A 24,020-nucleotide genomic window follows, 5' to 3' on the forward strand; every position below is an offset into this window, starting at 1 on the left:
ATTAGGTGAACAGTTGAATTTTACGTATTTTAAAGATACAGTTTTGAAGTATCACAGATAAAACTATAGTGTATGGAACTGGCTTCCAAATGGTCCAGTAGGGGGCAGAATGTAAAGTATAGATAAAACAAGATGGGCCAACAGTTAATAAATGTTGAAGCTACTTGATGGGTATATGGGGTTGATGATCCTATTCTATGTTTAAAATATTTGAAATCTAAAGTTTTAAAAATTACAATTAACAACTTTGAAGTGAGAAGCAACACAAAGAAAGAAGAAGCCCTATACATAAAGCTCTCAGTTTATGTACTGGGTTGGCCAAAACGTCCATTGCGGTTTTTTTTTCTGTACAATGGCTCTAGTTGTGCTTAGTTGTCTTTAACTTCATTTGAAACAATTTAGTTAGATCGTATTGTGACAGCTGTCATAATAGCCTGCGTTTAAAAAACAACTTATCAAAACTGGTGAATTTCTGTGCAGCCATTTTAATATTGAAGATGGAGAAGATAAGCAAGATTTTCAGTGTATTATGCTGTATCATTTCAGGAAAGGTAAAAATGCAACTGAAACGCAAAAAAAAAAAAAATTGTGCAGTGTATGGAGAAGGTGCTGTGACTGACTGAATGTGTCAAAAGTGGTTTGCAAAGCTTTTTGGTACTACTGACATATTGGCCAAATAATTCTTTGCTGTGGGACTGTTTATACATTGGAAGATGTTTAGCAACACCCCTGACCTACGCACTAGATGTCAATTGAGGGAGATAACCAACATACTCAAAATATCCAAATCAACAAAGTTATTGGTAAAAATGAAAAATGTATCTTTTATTTTATGGAAACAAGGTAACAGACTTTTTGGCCAACCCAAAAGTATAATCAAAACATCAGGGTAAAATAGATATCAAAAATATCTTCAGTAAATGCAAAGGAACGAACAATGAGAGCAAGACATCTTTGGAAAAATCTTCAAAAACACTGGTTCATCTCTCAAATGTATAATATTTTCAACTTTTCAAGTTTGAGCTTTTTACAAGGTGAGTCAGGTAGGCACTAACAGTATAATTATTAGAACAAGCCCTGGGTTCTACAAATATGCACACCTAAAAAAAATCATAGTTTTCAAACTGTGATCACCTTAATGAAGAAAAGGAATACTCTGGACTTACAAAAGATAAAATAAGGATACTCTCAAAAGATTTTATCTAAAAAGATAGATAACCCATTAAATAAATGATAAAATAAGTCTGCTTCTGGGCTGAAAGGGTGAATAGGGGAACTGAGAGAAATGATAAAGAAAGGAAATTATGCTAAAGCCAAAGGTCTTATGCACTTGAAAATGTATCTCATATAGTTATGAGATGGAAATAGCAGCTTCAGAAATAGTGTGGCTTTGGATGAGACTTAACTAGTACATTTACCTCTGCTGTCTTTCAAAACTCCACTCTTCACAAAATCGCAGTAAAGGAACAAAAAATAAAACAAAAACTCAAGAATGAAGAGAATGGAAAAGGAAAAGACAGCAACTACATTTTTAAGATTAGAGAGCAGAAGGTCAAGTGACAGCTGACTTAGCAGAACCAAGAAAACTAGAAGCAGAGAAAGGCAAACAGTAATAATCTAATGTACATGACAGACTCACAAAAGATTCAGAAATTGACTGCATGAGTACCCCTGGATGTGACAGCGAGGGTAGAACTGAAAACAGGAGGCTTAGATGGGAGTCTGTTTAAAAGGCTGTTAATTACCTGACTCACTGCACTGTAGCTGGACCTCTGCATTTTCCCAACCTTGGCAAAAGACTAGAGGTTCACTGACTGCCGGAAAGTTTAACAGAGGATCTTTAGAATAGCGAAGACCAGGCATAGTTGAAAAGGGGTAAGTAAATGAAAACCCTTCTCCATACTGAATGCTGTCTTACTCAGCAGCCAGAATGTCAAAATCCAGACCTAATAATCCAGATGGGAGGCCAGATGATTATTCTGATTCCCCAATTCAAAAGAAAAGACCTGAACATACAGACATTAGAGGGTCCCCGACAAAACAGCCCTCCAGAGAAATTTACAGTAAGGTCCAGAGTTAATAAGTCCTACCACAAACCAAAAGCTTCCTGTAAGCCTCAATCTGAAATACAAGATGACGATCAAGGACCATGAGATATATGAGAAAAGCCACTAACATGAAAAAGAGAAAGCCAGACAAAGAGAAAGAAATTTGAAAAAACATCTGCAGGGAGAAGAAAATTTTAAAAAACAAAAACACAAAAAAACCCTGCCTTTAATATCTTCGGAGAAGTGAAAGAAATAGTATATCCACAAAAAAAGAATAGCATGCCATTTTTAAAAAAGAAATGCAAGTACTCAGAAAACGAAGTTTCTAAAAACCAGAAATATAATAAAAATTAAAAACTGATTAGAAGGTTCAGAAAGAAAATATGAAAGAAAGCTAAAGGATCATACACTTAATATATTTACTGTTTTAGAAAGGAAGAAAATAGGAAGCAGAAAATAAGAAAAGTAAAAAAGAATATTTCCAATAATTGAAGGACAAATATTTTCAAATTAAAAGAGCCCAATGAATGTTCAGCAAAATGAATAAACTCATGTCAAAGAATACCATTGTGAAATTTCAAAATACTGAAGAAAAAAGTCTGAAAACCCCTCAGAGTGGAACCCTGACCAGGTGTCTCAGTTGCCTGGAGTGTCATCCCCGATGTCTCTGTCTCTCTCTCTCTCTTTCCCCCTTCCTTTCCCTGTCTCTAAAACCAATAAATATATCCTCGGGCAAAGATTAAAAAAAAAAAAAAAAGGTTCCCCAGAGTAGGAAATAAAAATTCCAAAATGGAATCAAAAATAAGAATGCCACTGGAGCCCTGGCTAGTGTGGCTCAGTGGACTGACTGCTGGCCAGTGAACCAAAAGTCACCAGTTCAATTCCCAGTCAGGGCACATACTGGAGTTGCAGGCCAGATCCCTGGTTGGGGACCATTGATGTTTCTCTCCCTCTCTTCCTCCCTCCCTTCCCTTCTCCCTAAAAATAAATAAAATCTTTTAAAAAAAGAATGCCACTGGACTTCTCAGTGGCAAAACTGGAAGCCAAAAAACACAAGAGAAATGTTTTCAAAATTAAGGGGAAAATAAATTCCTACTTGAGCTCTAAACCCAGCCAAAATACATGTAATAATAGAGCACAGGTTTTTATATGAAAAATCACACAAAAAAATTACTTTCTTTTTTCAGATAGCTCCTGCAGAAAGTAATCCACCAAAAGGAAGAAATAAACCATAATACAAAACAGATGGAATCCAGCAAATGGAGATTCAACATAACAAAAAGGCAAATGGATTCCCCAGTGTGAAGATGAAGGGGTATCACAGACTGACAGCTATACATCAAGAACAAAGCCCAGCCTCTATCTATGAAGCAAAAAAATTACCATAGACTCAGCAACTGAGACCCTAGGAATATACTTAAAAGATCTGAAAATCGATACTCAAACAAAAACTTATATACCAATATTCATAGCAGCACTATTCACAATGGCCAAAAGGTGAGAAGGCACAGTGTTCATTGACTAATGAATAGACAGAAAAAAATATGGCATATCCGTACAATGGAATAGTATTCAGCCATAAAAATAAATGAAGTACTAATAAATGCTATAACATGGATAATCCTGAAAAAACATTATGCTAAATGAAAAAATAGCCAGACACAGAAAGTCATACTGTAATAATTAATTCTATCTATAGTTGACCCTTGAATATGTGGGGTTAGAGGCATACAATTATCCACATAATTTTTCACTCTCCCAAAACTTACCTCCTAATAGCCTACTGTTGACAAGAAGCCTTACCAATAACCAACAGTTAACACATATTTTGTATGTTACAAGTGTTATGTACTATATTCTTACAATAAAGCTACAGAAAAAGAAAGTGTCATTAAGAAAATCATAAGGAAGAGAATGCACATTTATAGTAGTATGTATTTACTGAAAAAAATCTGTGTGTAAATGGACATGTGCAGTTCAAAGCTGTGTTGTTCAAGGGTCAACTGTATGTGAAATATTCAGAGCAGGTGAACCCATAGAGACAGAAAGTAGACTGACGGTTCCCAAGGGTTGGGGAGAGACAGGACTAGGGAGTGGCAGCTTAACAGAACAAGGTTTTCTTCTGGGATGATGAAAAGATTTTAGAACTAGGGGTGGTGGTAGGTTGTACAATGCTGTGAATGTACCAAGTGCCACTAAATTGTGCACATTTATATGGTTAATTTTACGTTAAGTGAATTTTACCTCAATTTTTTAAAAAAAGAAAATCCCTAGAAAGGTCTAAGATGAAATTGATAGAATACCTACTGTGTTTTAAACATATTAAAATGAGATTTTAATAACTGAGGCAATCTTTGAGAATTAATTACATTACTATATAGAAAACTAAATAAACAAGAAAAACTAGAAACTCAAAGAAAAGTGATCATTTAGTCAGGGACAGTGTTTAACTACAGTAATTCAAATATGACATTGACCTAAGCAGGCTCATGAGATGAGGGTGGGAACAGAAAATTCCAAGTCTGTGTTAGAGAGAAAGAGGTGAAAAGAAGTGGTTACTAATTTTCCATAGTTCAAATTCAATCAAAAATACCTAAAAGTGAAAAATTAAAAAGTAGAGGTGCCAGTACAAGTTTATTATTTAAGGCTACAGAAGTAAGCACTAAAAGAAACAATGATAATTTATAGTCACCAGGATACGGAAGCAGCCCAAAAGTCCATCACAGATGAGTGGATAAAACAACTATGGAACATTTATACACCGGAACACTACTCAGTCTTAAAAGAAGAAAATTTTACCCTGTGCAACAGCATGGATGGACCTGGAGAATGTTATGCTGAGTGAACCAAGCCAGTAAGAGAAAGACAAATCCACATGATTTCATTCATATGGCAAATCTAATAAACAAGCTGAACTAACAAGCAAAATAGAGATACACTTATAGATAGAGAATAGGCTGACAGCGATGGGGAGTTAGGGGGTAGAGGGATTAAGCAAAAAGGAAAAAGGACTCATGGACATGGACAACAGTGGGGTGATTGGAGAGGGGAGGTGAGGCTAAGGGGGAGAAATGGTAACAGAAAACAAAAAAAATTAATTTAAAAAAAGGAAATGATAAAAGTTTTAAGAAGTTGCCTCTGGGAGTGGGAGATGAAAAATGGAGATAAAATGCCACAAAAGATTGCTTGTTTTTATAATAAACTTAGTAAAACTTAAAGGGAGGTGGAGGAGGAATGGTATATATTTACACCAATTATAAAAACTAAGCTCACCTGGAGAAACTGTGTGAATTCTGTGTAGTTAAGGTGCTTCTTCCGATTATGCCCAAAATGCAGTCGGATAAATTCACAGTCCCAGTTAAAAGGGATATGATGATGAATAATAGTCTGTCCAAAAATTTCTTTGACATTTTCTTAAAAGGGAAAACAAAAATAAATAAATTATACCTGGAATAAGTAGTTTAGTCCACTGCAATGTTCCTACAGAAAGAAATTGAGAAATTTTAAAAGTCAATATTATCTGATTCTATTAAGATTAGCTGCAAAAATTTTTGTGCCCAAAAACCCATGCACAGGAACACAACTGATACAAAATATAATTTTACACTTAAGATTGTGTACCATTACGTATAAGGCCATGAGATTCTTAATTTCTCTTGATATAATTTTGATTAGGAAGTGATTTGTATCTTGCACTATAAATGGCTGCTACTTTGCATTCCAGTATAAAATCAATAGTGTTTTCCCAGTTCCTCAAGGAGTCGAATTAAGCCCTTTATCAGAAGCATGAATACCTAAATTACAGTATAATGCAATATTTGTCATAGTAAGTATGGTTTGATTGAGGCTTGATTATTACATTCACACTAGACTGAATATGTCTATTGAAGATAGGTATAAGAAATACTACCAAAAGCATATCATTAGCTCAGCAGCAAGCACCTTATTAAAAGCTTCTGATATTGTCAAAAATATGGTCTTGACAAAAAGCTTCAAAATCCTCATAAAAACCATGATTATTAGTCTCAACTATTAAGATATTTTAAGATAAGTGAAATTAGTGATTCACTTTTAAATAGGTAAGGACTAAACACAGTATAGTAACTTTTAGATAAGAACCAGTCACACTGTGTAATATACAACCAAAACCCTCTGACAGCTTGTCTTCATGCACTAACCATGTCATTCACTTTCTTACACAGTTCTACAATTACTATAAAAGTCAGTTCACAAATGACTGGTACTTTAACAAGCACAGACTGGATAGACTAATTTAGAAGCTCATGCCAAAAAAAAAAAAATCATTAAAAAGTTAAGAAAGCAGAAAGCCTGTTTTACTGACGTCTTGAGAACAAAATTATTTTCAAATTGAAGCCAATTATGTTAGTAAAAGGGTTTTGCCATCAAGAGCTATCAATTATACTAGAGAATTAGTAAATACAAGTTTAATATTTTATTATCTCCAACTATGCTATTTTCTCTAATTTCTTCAAATTCTTTACATAAGATACAGATCTCATATTGTAAATGGTTTTAATGGATTCCCTTTGTTTTTAGATACCTTTTTTCCTTGATAAAAGTACTGCTATGGTGGGAGTGGGGAGGGCATGTGGTGTAAGAACCCTGAACTAGAAATCCTGCCAGTCTGGACTCAATGTACAGAACAGCTCTGAATAGGTCACAATCAGTAACTTGGAAGAAGGCATTGGATGTCACTGGGGAGATGGGATTCTCATCTTTGCTTTCAAATAGAATGCAGCATTTATTTCTTGTCTAAGTAGCAACAATATTTCAGAATTTGCAAATCATATCAAATTATTTTCACCTTCCATAAACACAAATTAAATATATGGGTTTTTGTTTCTAAAAACAAATAATTAACTCCATAGCAATTCATGGGATCCTGGCTTCTAACCAACACAAAGGATTACCCTTAAATCTATGTGAAACTTCACAATATAAAATATGTTAAAGTTTACAAGATAATTAAAATAATAAGAATTACAATAAAATATTTAGAGCTAAAAATATGGCAGATTAGCAAAAATTTTAGGATTCTGCAATTTAACTGGCTGCTTCTATTCCCAAATTAATTAATTTCTTATTTTTAAGGCCTAAAAAAGTGTGAAACTAAGGAAACATGAATAAATGGAAAGCAGAAAAATGTTTAATTACTACATATAAATATTAAAATTATTAAAGGGGATAAGTTATTTTATGATAATCTTTAAAGATCATAAGTCCCAAAACTCAACAATTTGATAACAAATGTACATATTGCTACCTAAGTAAGTTTTATATAACGGTGGAATAAAATTGAATTCCGTTTAAGTGATCAGAAGGTAGCAGAATCTCAAGTGTGAAACTATATCAAATAAAGTCAAAGATTCAGAAGCTTTCAAACTACAAAAACTTAACTATGAAAATTGCTTTCTACTATCACAAAAAAGGGATATTTATAAATCAAAATTACAATGTATAATTTATGTTTAGGAAAATAGCTCTCTAATAAAAACTTTAACTAAAATCCTATTTTATAAGCTTCCTAGGAACCTCTAAACAAGATCTTAGAATATCTTTGAAGCAAAAAAAATGATGGCCTGAATCATTCATAGTAATCCCCCCAAATATTGAAATGTCATTTTCCATAAGTATTTGTTTGAACTTTTCTTATTTCTCCTAAAGTGGACACTTAGCTCTGCGTATGGTTTCATTATGTCCATTATAATGTGCAGTGGTTTATGAACTACCCTTAGACACTCTGAATTAGTTTAGCCATGTCACAGGCTACAACTAGCTACTAGGATTAACAAAATTTCAAACCTACTTTGGCACCTCTTGATGTATCCCACTTCCCTTCTGTTACTATTTACACTACCAGCTGCCTAAGGCTAATTCAGGAAGCTTACAGACATAATCAGTATCGTTTTGAAGTCCGATTCTTAATTACTGCTTTACTTTTACCAGGATGTGATTAAAAAAAAAAAAAAAAAAAAAAAAAAAAAAAAGTTCCACAAAAGCTCCAGAACTGGAGAATTTATACTTGTGTGAGGCAATATCTCAAATAGCTGATGCTCTTCTTATCTTACCAGGTTTTGTCAGGCTCTACATGACATAAAAGGGAACGCCAATAATCTCATATGTACCCAGTATATCTAACTGATACTGCATAACAAGTTGTCCCCCCAGAGAGAATCCCGTCTTTCCAGTGGCAAACAAGGGTTTTTAGCTCTACATAGCACTTCTTGGAGTGCTATTTCAGCAGCCATAGTTCTGGCCTGGATGAAAGGGACCTGACAGTCGCATCTTATGGGCAGCAAGGTCATGATCTAGTGTTTTATACCAGGTTGGCATTGCTAAGGGAAATAGGAATCCATTCGTTTTCTGACATATAGAAAACCATAGACCACTTTTTCACTTCCTGCAGAGCATGGGCTTATGGAAAGAGATGGTTTCTAATTCCTTTGAAAAGGGAATTGGGGCCAGATACAAAAATAGCCTGTCATTATGTTCTCGTTGCTCAAAGGAGAGGAGTACAATAATTTGTCAGGAGGGCAGGTAATGGTGACAACCGTGATTAAGGAAAAATGTTCACAGACGTTAACATTAGTCAGTTTAGCTGTATCAGTCACTTATGATGATTGGACTAGATGAAATATACATTAAAGCATATAATCTGTGTAAATATGTCTTAACAGAGGTTTTAATTTTCCCCACTGTCTCCCCATCTCATCCACCCTTATCCCTCCCCTGGTCCTTATGGGAGCTTCCTACTGATCTTGTTCACCTTTCTGCAGTACAAAATTACCTCTGACCGGGGCTGGCACTCTTCTCCAAGACTGCCGCCATGCCTGTTCCATGAATGAGCCTGGAAGGAGCTGCTGTACCAACGGTGTGGCCAGAGAACTCCTCCTGTAGGTATACAAGCCATCAGCCCTGTGACACAGCCCACCTACCATCAGCCCAAAGACATCCTGATTCCAAGGATTTCAGCCCAGCAGGAGCCACTGCTTCCAACTTACAGGCTTGAGACCAAGCATTTTTATTGTCAGGGGGGAAAAAAGTCCTCAACAGCTGAGTTCACCTGCACAGTTCTTAAAGTGAAGTCAGAGAGGCTTTTAGAAGGACTCCCAACATGAACAATGAAATATCCTTGTGTATAACTGAACAAAAACAATGGCAAGACTTGTGGAAGTGAAGAGTTTTTCAGTGAAGGAAAACTTGGGTGGGGGGGAAGAGGAACAACTAAGAGACCAAAAAAGAAAACAAAGGAAAACAAACAGCAAAATAAAGATCAACAACAGGAACTTGTAGAGGAAGTCCCAATCCACACAGCATGTAGACTCAGTCCCAGACTTCTAGGTTCTGCTTCCAGGCGGATCATTAGTTTCCTGGTGACCTCCTCTGTTTTTCTGAGGGAAAGTATTTCTTTTAACACTTTACCTACCTCCAGAAGGGACTATGTACAATCAATCAATAGAGTAGTCACGATGCCAAATACATGTAAAGGTCCACTCCTCAGGAGAGATGGAGTTAAAGGGCATCTATTACTGTAGAAGCTAGATGCTTTAACCATCTATCACCAAATGATACAAAAACTAAAACAGCATGTCCTTTTTCTTTTTATCTCAAAATCAAATAGCCATTCTAACAGCTTTGAGTATTATTAACATGACCTTCTTTGTGATATCGGAAAGAAGTCTCAAAAATTCTTCCTGATTTAATTTGAATGCCCAGGTGAAGCTCTATTCTTACCAGATTAAACTGGATATTTATTAGCATTAGTATTTCATATTATTCCATGTCTACAGTATTGTTTCCATTGAGAGGGGGGACATTTTTCATATTGAGACTTCCATCTCCTGAACCTTTTAATAATAGCAGTGGTTCTGCCTAATTTATTCTTCCCTTTAGGGGGAAAGAGTCTATTTCAGAGGCACAAATGAAACACATCTTTATTTGCTGTACATACTGATAGTCAAAACTCAAAAGGAATCCTGCTTTTTGAGGCTCCTACAGCCAGAAGGTGAAGATGTGGCCTTGGAAAAGTTCACTTCGGAGAGTTCCCGCTCCTAGGCAAACACTTTGGAACACAATGTTGATGCAATTTTAGCAGAAGACTTAGCATGTATAAAATGTTTTATATTCATTTATTATTTAATAGAAGAGGAGTTTGGGTGATTGCTTTTATGAGTAATTTCATCATTATTAAAGCAATAGGCTTTTATTTTTTTTAATGTATGACAAAAGCATATCAGCTATTGACAATACAATGTAGTGCAACTGGTTATCTAAGTTACCTCAAGCTAATTCTATCAAGCAGAATATCCAGTACACTAGTGGGTAACAGTAAGACCAAGGCAAGCTTGCACTGCTTCTAGCGCACACCAGTCATGCAATGGCCTCTACAAGGCTCACGGCACCAGGCAGTATCAGATATACAAGCCATTAAGTAATTACCCACAGCATGCATTAGACGTTTTATTGAAGGAACATCAAAGAGGAAACGATTAACTAATAGTTTTATTCACTTGTTTCAAAAACTCCAGAACCCTCTCCTGAGTTTGTACATTCTGAAATGGATGACCAAGATCTCAATGTACATCCCCTCTCCCAGAGTAAAGTCATCTCTAACAATAATTAAAAAAAAAAAAAAAAACTTGTCCAGAACTCCAGAAAATGTTATTCAATATAGCTACTTATAGAAACACTTGAAAGATGCACACAAGTCTATAATTTGATGTGTATAAAAAGTATATCTTTAAAAAAAAGCATAGATGAGAACAATATATACAAGTACACAGATAACATCATCACCATAGTCCATGAGAGATACTGATGGTATAACAGTCTCTCCCCACTCCATTACACCTTGCATCCAATATTCTCTCCCACCTTTCTCTCCTGATGTGCACAAGAGAAAACTATTCTTTTAATAAGCTTCAAACTAGAAAACATAAGGCCATTTAGTGAAAAAAAATTTCAAGTTAGAATGGATCTAAAATTTCCTTTTACTTAAACATATGTCTATAAATGCATAAGCATAATTCATTTTATTAAGTGGGTACAAACATAAAACTGACCTTTATCACAGATCCAAAAACCCTATAAAAATAAACTCCAAGTTAATTATTTTCTTATGCTGAAATTCTATGGTCTTGTTAAATGGCATTTGTAACAGTTTCAATGCTTTTCCTCTTTTCTTAAGAATTTAAAATTAAACTTTCTCTTTTTCATTATGATTCTTTTCATTTTAATTAAGAACATTTGTCTAAGAATGGACCCTCAAAACTAGGCAGGCAGGGCAGGAAGGGGAAATGGTCAAAGTCCCGAGGAAATAGGTGAGCACCATCAAGAGAACCATCCCGCTGTCCAGGGACCCCAGGTACTGTGTTGAAAGGCAGTTCAGTTTTATCTTATTCTACAATTACCCCATCTCTAGATAATGGAGAAGAACGCAAGCTGGATCCTGGAGGGTTTGTATGTTCTTCAGTTCATACCAGGGGCTATAATAATGAAAACTGATTTGTTTTGCTTTCAATCCTAAATATATTTTCTTAAAATCCCAACTCATAAATCTTAGTCTAAAGGAAAAACAAAAGATTTGTAAAATCTAAACTTGGGATCTAATAACTACAAGCGTTCATTTGCATGAAATAGTAGGGTGGTGGAAACCGCTCAGCTACTTCCTACACTCATTTTAATATACTAATCAACAGTGACATGAGTCTCTACTGTTAGTCTGTTAGATGAACTGACTCCAGTGACTTATTTTTAAAAATTGAAATTGGGAAAAGCAACCAAACAGAGGAGACATAAAAAATCCATGATATCAAGATAGGACGTACAAAATAAATTACAATTTGTTTTTGGGAAATCTAATTCTTAAACAAGGGACACATGATAGAAACACAGGTATACTGTCACTAATATAGATATTTGTATCAAGCTATTTCCCAAGCATTTCTCCGTATTTGGAAGTGAGACATGTGTGACACCTATTGAAAATAGAAAATGCAGCATTATTAGTAATACGGGTTAATGTTGAAAGATGAGATACAACGATTGTATGTTTTAATGTATAAAATCTAATTTTGAGAAAAGCAACATCCTTTAGGAGGCAGAATGGTCAGGGATTGCTCCAAAGAAGCAATCCCTTGGAGAGTGCCAAGATGTGCACAGAAACCTAAAGCCTTCTGCATGGGTATTTGGGAAAATCTTCTCATACAAGAGACAGCTAGGTCAATGGGCAGAAGGAAGACATGATCAGTGCCAGGCTAGAGAAGCGCCCACTAAGATCGCAGCAAAGGCACGACTGGTCCTTCCAAATACCTGTGCATTCTCACCAGTCTTACCATGGCAGTGATGCTTCTTTCTTTGGGTTTAACTAAAAGAATTTTTTTTAGAACAAACTCTGGAGTGAATAATGACTTAGTGCCGTGGCTCAGGAAAAGCCTGACTTTCAAGAGTTTCACTACCACATTCCAAAGCCAAGTCACACCATAAATGGGGCTCTAGTTCCATTTTAGAAGGTGATAAAGTTCTGGAGATCTATCTCACAACAATGTGAATATACTCAACATGACTGAATGATACAGTTAAAAATAGTTAAGATGGCAAGTGTTATATCTTGTTATACTGGCTATATCTACACCCACAATAAAAAATTCCACATATTAAAAAAGGAAAGGGTGAAGGGCTCAAGGTCCTTGAAAACACTACATTGTTTTTATTAAAAAGGCTGTCACAGGAAAAGCTCACTGATACTTTTCCTAAACAAAAACTAATTTCTGCAAATAAGTGTCCTTAAAATATAATACATAACGACAAATAGAAATCCAAGTTTATAGCTTATAAGACATCGACAATGTGCTATTTACCTGCCTATCAAAGGATTTAAATCAATTTCTACATCCAACTCAGATGGCAACTGTAAAATCCTATCCTTGTTTCCGAAAACCAAAAATCTAAAATGGGGGTTCAGAGAATGCTAACTATTCTTGCCTTAGCTTCCTCCTTCAGTTCCACTCTCAGTGTTAAAATGACATAGCAGTGGTTTTCCAGACGCTACAGAGAAGCTCTGAACTCTCTACCCAGAAATCCTATGAAGAATGAGATAGTTACTCCATATTGTTTGTTCATAGTCTGTTTCATAAAGACTTTTGCTCAGGGTGGCCCAGAACAAGAAAATTTTACACCACCTATTTTAGGAATAGGAAAGTATCAGTGTTTCAATGAGTGGAAGTAATGGCATTCCTAGGTTCCTTAATTTTTGCAGTAGTCTAATGCCTAGAAGAAAATAAAACCATTTTAATTTTATCTGTATAAATCCTGTTAGGAGAGTAATGCTTCAGTTATTGACTAACTCCAAACTCAACAGCAATCTATCTGCAGTGACTAGATTTAGCAGTTACAGCTTGGACAAGCCTCACTAACTCCACAAATCACTTACAATCTTTTCTTTTCCTTACCAAATGTCACCTCTCCATTTCCACTTTTGTCAAACAATTGGAAAGCCACTATGAACATGGAATCTGGAGCACATAAAACAGATTCAAATGCCAAAAACTCTTGATAGGAGATCAACCTAGAATAAAATATAAAATGTTATTAGCTGGTAAAGAAATGGAAAAACATCAGGCACTTAATCTGACTTTACTGATGATCTGTAGCTCAGAGTAACCACATAATTGATGAAGAAAGTTTTTCTTTATAAAGGTATTCCAAATAATAAAGAAAGAAGGAATGAATAAAATTAGAATATCACCATTTTGTAAAGCCCTAACAAATTAATGGAAATGGGAAATAATCAATAGCCCCTAACATCATTCAAAGAAAGAGAACTAGACCAAAAATAATTAAGCTTGGATTTGGACAAGTCTGTAGATCAGTTTCTCAACCTTGGTGCTCAACAGTGGTATTTTAGGATGCATAATGCTTTGTGGTGGAGGCCTCCTGTGCATTTTAGCAGGTTTAGTGGCATACCTGGCCTCTACCTACCACAGGCGAACAGCAGCCTCCGTGTTGAGAATCACTGCTCTAGGTGTAATCAACAATTTATGAAAAACAAAAAGGACAAAGCCACATGTTGAACACTATTATGGAAACACAATAAGCAAAAATGTAGATTGTAGGAAAGTACGGAGTCAACATTCTGTGGTGGCAAAAAAGACTTTTAAATTATCTCAATTTTTATTCACTGATTTGAGAGAGAGACACACATCAATTTGCTGTTCCACTTATTTATGCACTCGTTCGTTGATTCTTCTATGTGACCTAACCAGAGGAGACAGAACATACAACCTTGGTGTATGGGGATGATGCTCCAACCAACTGAGCTACCTGGCCAGAGCTAAAAAAAACAGCTGGTAAAGAAGATATGGAGTAGAACATCATAAAAAATCTAAGTGGTATAGCAATTAATTATAAGATACAGATTTCATTTGGATTCTGATTCAAGCAAAGTAAATTTTTTTATAAGAAAATCAAGAAATTAAAATGCTGATATAACTCAAATACTTGATTATATTAAGAAGTTAATGTTAAGTGTTTTTGAGGAGGTTTTATTTTCCTTTTTTGATAATTTTTCTTTTACAGGCACATGTTATATTTGCTTCAAAATAATCTAGGAAGTGAAGGAATGACTGGAGGTATAAATGAAACAAATTTAATAATTTTAATAATTATTAAAAGTGAGTGACGAATTTATTGAATCACTACACTATTCTATTTTATGTATGTTTGAAATGTCAATAATAAAATTTTTAAAGGAAAATTCAAAACAAAAAGGGGGGAGATGAAAAATTATTGGGTCCTATAACACTCGGGGTTGTGAAATTAGCCAGTAGCCAAGGTTACAGTGAAAATGCCTTCAATGATCTCATGGAGCTGCCATTTGCTAGTTTAAGTCATCTTCCGGAGCAAGCTTACTGCAAAAATTCCATTCCATGTTGCTGTTATTGGTAAGTGACTAGTATCCAAGTAACAGCATTATAAAAATCTATGCACATACCCTATATCCTATCTAAAGGAATAGACCTAATCCTTAATGTGGCTTCTAGGCACACAGGATCTGACCTCTTCATACTTTCCCCTTGCTCTCTACACTTTAGCCCACTCATTCTCAGCAACTAGAACAAACCATGCTCCTTCCACTCAGGGCTATAACTCCGCAATTCATTTTCCTTGGAATGATCCCACCATCTCCAAATTTTTGCCCATTTAATTTATACCCAATCTTTACATAGCTCAGCTTAAATACCATTTCCTCAAGAGAACCAAATCAGAGTCTCCAGTTGACTTCACCTTCCCTTCACACCACAACAGTAGCCTCTTTTTAAAATAATCAAGATTTATGCATAATAAGGAAGCAAAAAACAACCAATGCAGAACAACAAGAAGACAAAAGAATTCAAAAAATGAAGACAGTATGAACAGCCTCTGGGACAACTGCAAGAGGTCCAACATTCACATCATAGGAGTGCCAGAAGAAGAAGAGAAAGAGCAAGAAATTGGAAATCTATCTGAAAAAATAGTGAAAGAAAACTTCCCTAATTTGGTGAAGGAAATAGACACACAAGTCCAAGAAGCACAGAGACCCAATTATGAGAGATGCAAAGAGGCCCATGCCAAGACACATCATAATTAAAAAGTCAAAGGTTAAAGATAAAGAGAGACTCTTCAAAGCAGCAAAAGAAGTTAGTTACCAGATGATTGCAAGATGGAAGAGGTGAGGGGACTAAGAAGTACAAACAGGAGGTTAGAGAATAACCATGGGGATATAAAATACAGTGTAGGAAATGGAGCAGCTAAACTTAAACACATGACCCATGGACAATGGTAGTGGCATTGCCTGAGGGAGTAGGGGGTATGGATGGAGGGGGGCAAAAGGGGAAAAATCAGGACAACTGTAATAGAATAATCAATAAAATATAATTTAAAATTTTTTTTTATAAAAAGAAGTAACACCTCAGGAAAAAAGATTTCTGCATAAAAGAGTCTTCTATTTCCTTTGCAGTGCAAAATCTCTTTAGTTTGCTATAATCCCACAGAATGGAGAACATATCTGCCAACACATCTGATGAGGGGTTAATACCCAAAACTTGTAAAGTACTTACAAAACTCAACCCCTAAAAAATAAACAACCCAATTTAAAAAATGGCCAAAGGACTTGAATGGACACTTCTTCAAAGAGGTCATACAGATGGCCAATAGACATATGAAAAGGTGCTCAAAGTCACTACTCATCAGGGAAATGCAAATTAAAACCACAATGAGATACCATCTCACACCTGTCAGAATGGTTATCATCAATAAATCAACAAACAAGTGCAGGTAAGGACATGGGGAAAGAGGAACCCTTTTGCACTGTTGGTGGGAATGCAAGCTAGTTCAGCCACTGTGGAAAGCAGTATGGAGATACCTCAAAAAATTAAAAATGGAACTGCCTTTGACCCAGCAATCCCACTCCTGGAAACATATCCCAGAACACTCCAAAAACACTAATTCAAAAGAACATAAGCATTCTTGTGTTCACTGTAGCGTTATTTACAATTGCCAAGATATGGAAGCAGCCCAAGGGTCCAACAATAGATGAGAGGATAAAACTATGGGAAATTTACACAATGGAATTCTACTCAGCCGTAAAAAAGAAGAAAATTTTACCTTCTACATTAATATGGATGGTCCTGGAAAACACTTTGCTATGTGAAATAACCAAGGCAGAAGAAGACAAGTACCCTATGATTTCACTCATATAAATGAACTGAACTAACAAGCAAAACAGAGACAGACTCATAGATGGAGAGCAGATAACAGCTAGCAGGGACAGGGTGGAGGGGGGACATGGTTAAAGGCTCAGGGACTGAGCAAAAAGGAAAAAGGACTCATGGTCATGGACAACAGTGTGGTGATTGCTGGAGGAAGGGAGGTATAAGGGGACTAAATGGTAATAAAAAATATAGTAAGGATTAAATAAAATTTAATAAAACATTTTTCTATATGCATGAGAATATTAAAGGAAAACACTTGTGAAAAAGTAAAAGAGAGGAAAACTATAGTTTTCTATATCATAGGAGAATAGAACCTCTTGATGAAATTCTGACTAGAGCTAAACATAGAAACTATGGTTCTAGAAGTTCCAGTTTCAAACAAGCAACTGTCTAAATATTTTAGATTAGATCATACAGTAATAGTCCCTGAGATCTGCATTTAGCACATAAACTCATTTTGCTTTTTATTATACAAGAACTTCAAAGTTTAAGCCAAAATGTCACAAATACTATTTGGCTAATGGCTTTACTTGTAGACAACCCATAATGCTATTTATACCATACAGCGCTCTTTTACATGGCTCTCCAGAGTAAGCACCTATATTAAAACTCTTCTGCTCATTTTACTATCTATTGGAGAAAGGAAGGGGCAAGAGGAAGAAGGAGGTCAGTATACAAAAAGGCATGATACTGACTTCTAGACCTGCTTTTCCACAAACTTAACTAAATCACTTAAACTTGTCAATACTATTTCTATTCATTCAGATTTGGTCTTGGGTGACTATAAACAATATTATGTGGTACCACTTCAAATTACATACCTATAGGACAGTGGAAAGAAAAATAGACTGAAAATTAAGAGAGCTAATTTTGTGTTATTGGGCAAGTCAATCAACTTCCCTGGGCCTAATTTTCCTTAAATGTTAAATGAGGATGGGCTGACTTAAACATTGCCAAACTCTTTGATGTTCTTGAATTAAAAGTATTAAAGATACTAAAAGTCCTAGCCAGAGCAATTAAGTAAGAAAAAGAAAGAAAGGGCATCTAAACTGGGAAAAAAGGAGTAAAAGTGGCACTTTTTGCAGATGACATGACTCTTTATATAGAAAACCCTAAAGATTCCACCAAAAAACTATGAGAAACAGTAAACAAATAAAGTTGCACGATATAAACTCAGTGCACAAAAAATCGACTGTATTCCTATATACTAACAATGAAATTTCAGAAAATTAAAAAAAATTGCTTTTGCAGTTGAAACAAAAAGAAAATGCCGAGATATAAACTTAACAAAAAATGTGAAGGAGCTATGTACTGAAAACCACAAAGCATTATCAGAAGAGATTTTAAAAGGCACAATGAAATGGAAAGATACTGCATGTTCACAGATGGGAATAATCGACATAGTTAAAATGTCCCTATTATCTAAAGCAATGTACAGATTTAATGTAACCTCCATCAAAATCCCAATGACATTTTTTAAAGAACAAAAAATCATCAGATTTGTATAGAACCAAAAAGACCCCAAACAGCCAAAGCAATCCTGAGAAAAAAAGAACAAGGCTAGAGGTATCACACGACCTGACTTGAAATTATACTTCAGAGCTATGATAATCAAAACACCATGGTACTAGCAGAAAGAGAGACACACAGACCAATGGAACAGAATTAAGAGCCCAGAAATAAAACCACATGTATATGGGCAAATAATTTTTGACAAAGAAGCCAAAAACACACAATGGATAAAAGAAAGCCTCTTCAATGAATAGTGCTGGGAAAACTGGAAAACCACGTGTAAAAGAATGAAACTAGACTACAGTTTGTCTCCATGTACAAAAATTCAAAGTGGATCAAATACATAAATATAAGATCTGAAACAATATATTATGCAGAAGAAAACATGGTTACTAAACTTATGGACCTTGGCCTTAGAGAAAATTTTATGATTTTGACCCCAAAGGCAAAGGAAGTGAAAGCAAAAATAAATGAATGGGACCATATCGAACTAAAAAGCTTCTGCACAGCAAAAGAAACCACCAACAAAACAAAGAGGCAAGCAACCAAATGGGTAAAGATATTTGCAGACAAGAGCTCCAACAAGAGGTTAACAAGCAAAATATAAAAAACTCCTAAAACTCAATACCAAGGAAACAATCCAATTAAAAAATGGGCAGAGGACCTGAACAGACATGTCTCCCAAAAGGACATACAAATAACCAACAGATGTGTGAAAAGATGCTCAACTTCACTAGCCATTAGGAAAATGCAAATCAAAACGACAATGAGATCCCACCTCCCACCTGCTAAAATGGCTGATATCAACAAGAAAAGTAATAACAACTGTTGGAGAAGTTGTAGCGAAAAAGGAACCCTCACTCACTGCTGGTGGGAATGTAAACTGGTACAGCCGCTATGGAAAACAGCATGGAAGTGCCTCAAAAGATTAAGAGTAGAGTTACCATGGAACCCAGCAATCCCTCTTCTGGGTCGCTATCTGAAAAACTTGAAAATATTTATTCACAAAGATATATACACCCCAATATTCACTGCAGCGTCTCACAGTTGCCAAGACACAGAGACAACCAAAGTGTCCTTCAATAGATGGTTGGATAAAGATGTGGTACATATATACAATGGACTACTACTCAGTCATATGAAAAGATGGAAATACTGCCATTTGCAACAACATGGATAGACCTTGAGAATATTATGCTAAGCAAAATAGGTCAGTGAGAAGCTAAGACCCACATGATTTCACTCATATGTGGAGTATAAAACTGAAACTCATAGACACAGACAACAGCATGATGGTACCAGACGGAAGGGGGTTGGGGACTAGAAAATGTTAAAGGGAGTCAAATATCTGGTGACAGAAGATGATCTGATTTTGGGTGGCAGGCACACAATGCAATGTACAAATCACATATCATGGAAATGTACATTTGAAACCTATATAATCTTATTAACTGTCACCCCAATAAATTTACTTAATTAAAAAATAAAATAATAAAGATATTTTAAAAACTTTAACAACGACTCTTAATCTTTTTGAAGTCATGGACCCTTTTGAAAACCTCGGATTTCTCCCCAGAAGAATGTAGATACAAATTCACTCATTTTGTATTGTATTTCAGCAAGTTTGGGAACTTACGAAGTTCATGAAGTTCATCAGCAGAAGGTTAAGAATCCCCATAGTTTTAGAAAATGCTACCTTTTTCTGCTTTTAGAAATTATCTACGTTTCACCCTGGCCAGTGTGGCTGAATTGGTTGGGTATCATCCCGCAAAACAAAAGGTCGCCAGTTTAATTCCCAATCCAGGCACAAGCCTAAACTGCAGTACGCATCCAGTTCAGGGCGCGTACAAGGCAACCAACAGATGTTTCTCGCTCATATCGATGTTTCTCTCCCTCTCCCTCTCCTTCTCCCTCCCTTCCTCTCTCTAAAAAAAAAAAAAAAAGAAAGAAAGAAAAAAAGCAATCATTTTATGTTTCATAATTTTACTTATTTTTATTATATAACAATGAATCAGATTTCCTACCCAATCTCAATCTAATTCATTCCAAAGAGAGAGAAACAGGAAGTTCAAGAAGCTTTTAAAATCTGAAATAGAACATATTTGCCTTTTAAAAAGAGAAACAGGTTGTTTTTTTTTAAGTAAACACTATTCAACATTATTACATTCTTTAGTAGCCAAAACCCACTTTTAATCTATTCTAGTCTGCCAACTTAAACCCTTGATTCCACCTGACCACACTTTTAACAACTCAACTGAGTCTGGGGGAACCACATGGATGAAGCTTCAAAAAACGATACACCACTGAGACGTGGTCACAGAAGAAAACAACTGAAAAGATATGGATACTCTGAAAACAGGACTCACACCAAATTAATAATAAATACTTGGATTGTTTCTAAAAGAGCTATATGTATATGCTACCTTTAATAATTTTGAAGAAGGAATTCTGATTAAATATAATTAATTTTCATATGCCTTACTGTTTGAGCACTATTAAGAGACCCAAAGCTAAATGATCCATAGTAACTTATCAGCTGATTTGACTTTTTGAGAGACTAGACACAAAATCTGTACAAGTTGCCCAATATCTGCCATCGATAAATTATATAAAATCCTTCCAAAATATAAAATACTCATAGTAAATTTTATGCATTGTGCTAGATTTTGCAGGACAATACAAATGAATACAATATTAACTCTGGACTCAAAGAACATAGATAACATTTCTCCTTGAATTATTACAATAGTTTCCTTAACAGATTTCACTGCATTCAAGTCTCATCCTACTCCAACCAACCATTTTTCTAAAATCTTATCATTTGTGATAATGGAAATAATGTTTAAAGATACCTGATTACCCAGTTTTTCAGTTTTTCATGCAAGCACTTCTACAGGCAGGAGAAAAAACCTGGGTCCTTGGAGGCCTAGACATGTATTGTATTAGCCAAAAAGTTCATTTGGTTTTTCCCATAAGATGGCTCTAGTAGCGCTTAGTGTCTTGAACTTTATTCAAAACAATTCTGTTAGATTGTATTGTGACAGCTGTCACGTCAACATGCGTTTAAAAAAAATAAAGTATCAAAATTGGTGAATTTTTGTGTAGCCATTTTAATATTGAAGATGGAAGAAAATACACTACATTTTCAGCATATAATGCTTTATTATTTCAAGAAAGGTAAAAACACCAAAAAAAAAAAGAAAAAAAGATTTGTACAATGTATAGAGAAGGTGTTATAACTGCCAAACATGTCAAAAGTGGTTTGCAAAGTTTTGTGCTGGAGACTTCTCACTAGACAATTCTCCACGGTCAGGTAAACTAGTTGAAGTCAATAGTGATCAAATTGAGACATTAATTGAGAATAATCAATGTTATACCAGGCAGGAAATAGCCGACATACTCAAAATATCCAAATCATAAAGTTATTGGTGCCGATGAAAAATGTGTCTTTTCTTTTATGGAAAACACTAAATGAACTTTTTGCCAACCCAATAGCTTGGAACTCACAAAGCAAAGCAAATGTTCTTTATAACTCATACAAATATTCCATTTGCTCCATAATACAGTCATCTGTGATTTTAATATAAAAATGGCATGCTTTTTCCCCTTAAATTGAGCAGACTGATACTCCAGTAAGATGCATCTTGCTATTTCTGTGACTTCACAATACACAGCCAGGCTAAAAATATCTCCATGACTGAGAGTCATGAGCCTACAGGATACAGTCAAAGCCTAGCACACAAGGTCTGCAGCTCCACTCCAGCCTGAACTCTGACAGCGACAAAGCAACATCATAACCATGCCAAAGTCCTTGTAACACATCCTCCCCACTCTCATTCTCCAAAACATACACACATGCCCATTGATGCTCCAAGTCACTGCTGCTCCCTTTCCTGGACTTCTCCTTCCTACCTGGCAGGTCCCCAGCAAGCTCTTCCATCCTGCCAGATTTCACTCATGCCTCGCCTCTCCTGTGATGCTGTCAGGACCACCCATCACTGCTTAAGAAAGCAGACTTAACTTTGCTTTCCTGGGTGTCCTTTGTACCTTTCATATACTTCTAGTGTAGCACCTTATCTCCAAAGTATTACTTTTTTGTTGTTGTTTACTCATTCTCTATCTCACTAGGCCATGAGCTCCTCATTAAGACCGGGAATCCCACCTCTGACCTGTGTGGGCTCAGTTGGTTGGTGTCCTTCCTCAGAGCTAAAGGTCACTGGTTTGATTCCCTGTCAGGGCATATGCCTAAGGTGCAGGTTCAGTCCCTGCACGTTAGGTCCGGGCACATAAGAGAGGCAACCAATCACTGTTTCTCTCTTGCATTGATGTTTTTCTCCCTCTCTTTCACCTTCTCTCCCCCTCTCTCTAAAAAATAAAATTTAAATTTAAATTAAAAAAAAAAGACAGGAAACTCCATTTTATTTATGTTTCTATTTCTAAGGCCCAAGAGTGCCTGGAAAATGGTGGTGGTTCAATTAATATTTGTCAAATAAATGAGTAGACAGAGAAATGAATAAATACCACTCTCTAAATTCCTCCCTGACTTATTTTTCTTTATAGCACTTATTACCTCCTAACATGTTATAATTTACTTTTAAATTTTGTTCATTTGTGCATAGTTTATTCACTTAGGTAATTCTAACACTTAGAACAATGCCTAAAATATAACAGTTAATAGTTATTCAATATTTATTGAATGAATGAATAAAAGGAATAAAAGGAACTTAGTTATCTGAAAACCATTCTGTTCAGATTATTATAAAAATGACTTTTCACATGTAAGTTTTTTTTAAAAAAAAAGAAATGGCAGTGTCCTTAATAATGGCAGTAAATAACACAGTTTTTATGAACACCTAAGAAAAATATGGTTTATTAATATTAAAATTCCAGATTATCATAGGTAAACATGGTTTTTCCACTTTTTAATTAGATATTGCAAAATATTAGTTTTCAAAAAAATATATAAAGGTCTTACCCATCCTTGGTTTGATCAGCTACTCCTGCCAAGAGCTGGATAATCTTCGGATTGCTATTTGGATCATTATACAGTCCAAGATAGCGCTGGACAAAATCTTCTGGGGTCATGTAATGTTCTCCATCGACCTCAGTACTGGCATACTAAAAAATAAATAATGTATACTTAAGAATTAAAATTATTCAATATCATTTTGTAGCAAACAAGTGTCTTATGAAAATGTAAACTAAAGGCCAGTATCAAAATCAAAATATGGATAATAAATGTAAAATTTTTCTCTGGATAGTGAAAAAACAAACACCAAGAGCATGATTTAAGAACACTGGTAAAGTACAGATGCTGACACATGTTATAAAAGTGATTTTCATTTTCATCATATGGCACATATATACTAATTACTAAAATTCTGCAGTACACCAAAAAATGTTTTTGGCAAATCTGACAAATAAAAAAAAGGTATAATCTTGATTAATCCACACTGGATAGCTATTGTGTTGCTGTTGTCATTTTTTTATTTGACAGTCTAAGGGAAAAGAGGTCAGTGCCTCTGACCAAATAGTCAGATATGCATATTTTAAAAATTCTTGCAGCATACTGGTTGAAAAATCGCTGTACTATAACATGGATCACCCTTGAAAACATTATAAGTTAAAGAAGCCAGTCACAAAAGGTCACGTACTGCATCCCATTTACATGAAATGTCCACAATAGGCA

At 35.3% G+C, this 24,020-nt stretch overlaps 1 protein-coding gene across 3 annotated transcripts in view; it reads right to left on the reverse strand.

The window, feature by feature from the left end:
* The window catches only part of SLC25A12 (solute carrier family 25 member 12), an 83,531-nt gene that overhangs the window by 42,298 nt on the left and 17,213 nt on the right, over nucleotides 1–24,020 (reverse strand). The window contains exons 3-5 of one of the 3 annotated variants that reach the window (XM_054562672.1): nucleotides 23,307–23,449; nucleotides 13,520–13,635; nucleotides 5,322–5,461 (exon numbers count right to left, since the gene is read on the reverse strand). In XM_054562672.1, the coding sequence (XP_054418647.1) occupies nucleotides 5,322–5,461; nucleotides 13,520–13,635; nucleotides 23,307–23,449 (399 nt within the window). Of the gene's footprint in view, nucleotides 1–5,321; nucleotides 5,462–8,856; nucleotides 9,133–13,519; nucleotides 13,636–23,306; nucleotides 23,450–24,020 lie in introns of those variants that run through there. The other 2 variants (XM_054562671.1, XM_054562670.1) reach the window with 2 other exon arrangements.

Source organism: Pteronotus mesoamericanus, unplaced genomic scaffold (assembly GCF_021234165.1).
Source record: "Pteronotus mesoamericanus isolate MK-2021 breed Mesoamerican mustached bat unplaced genomic scaffold, CSHL_Meso_final scaffold_651, whole genome shotgun sequence".
Taxonomy (NCBI): domain Eukaryota; kingdom Metazoa; phylum Chordata; class Mammalia; order Chiroptera; family Mormoopidae; genus Pteronotus; species Pteronotus mesoamericanus.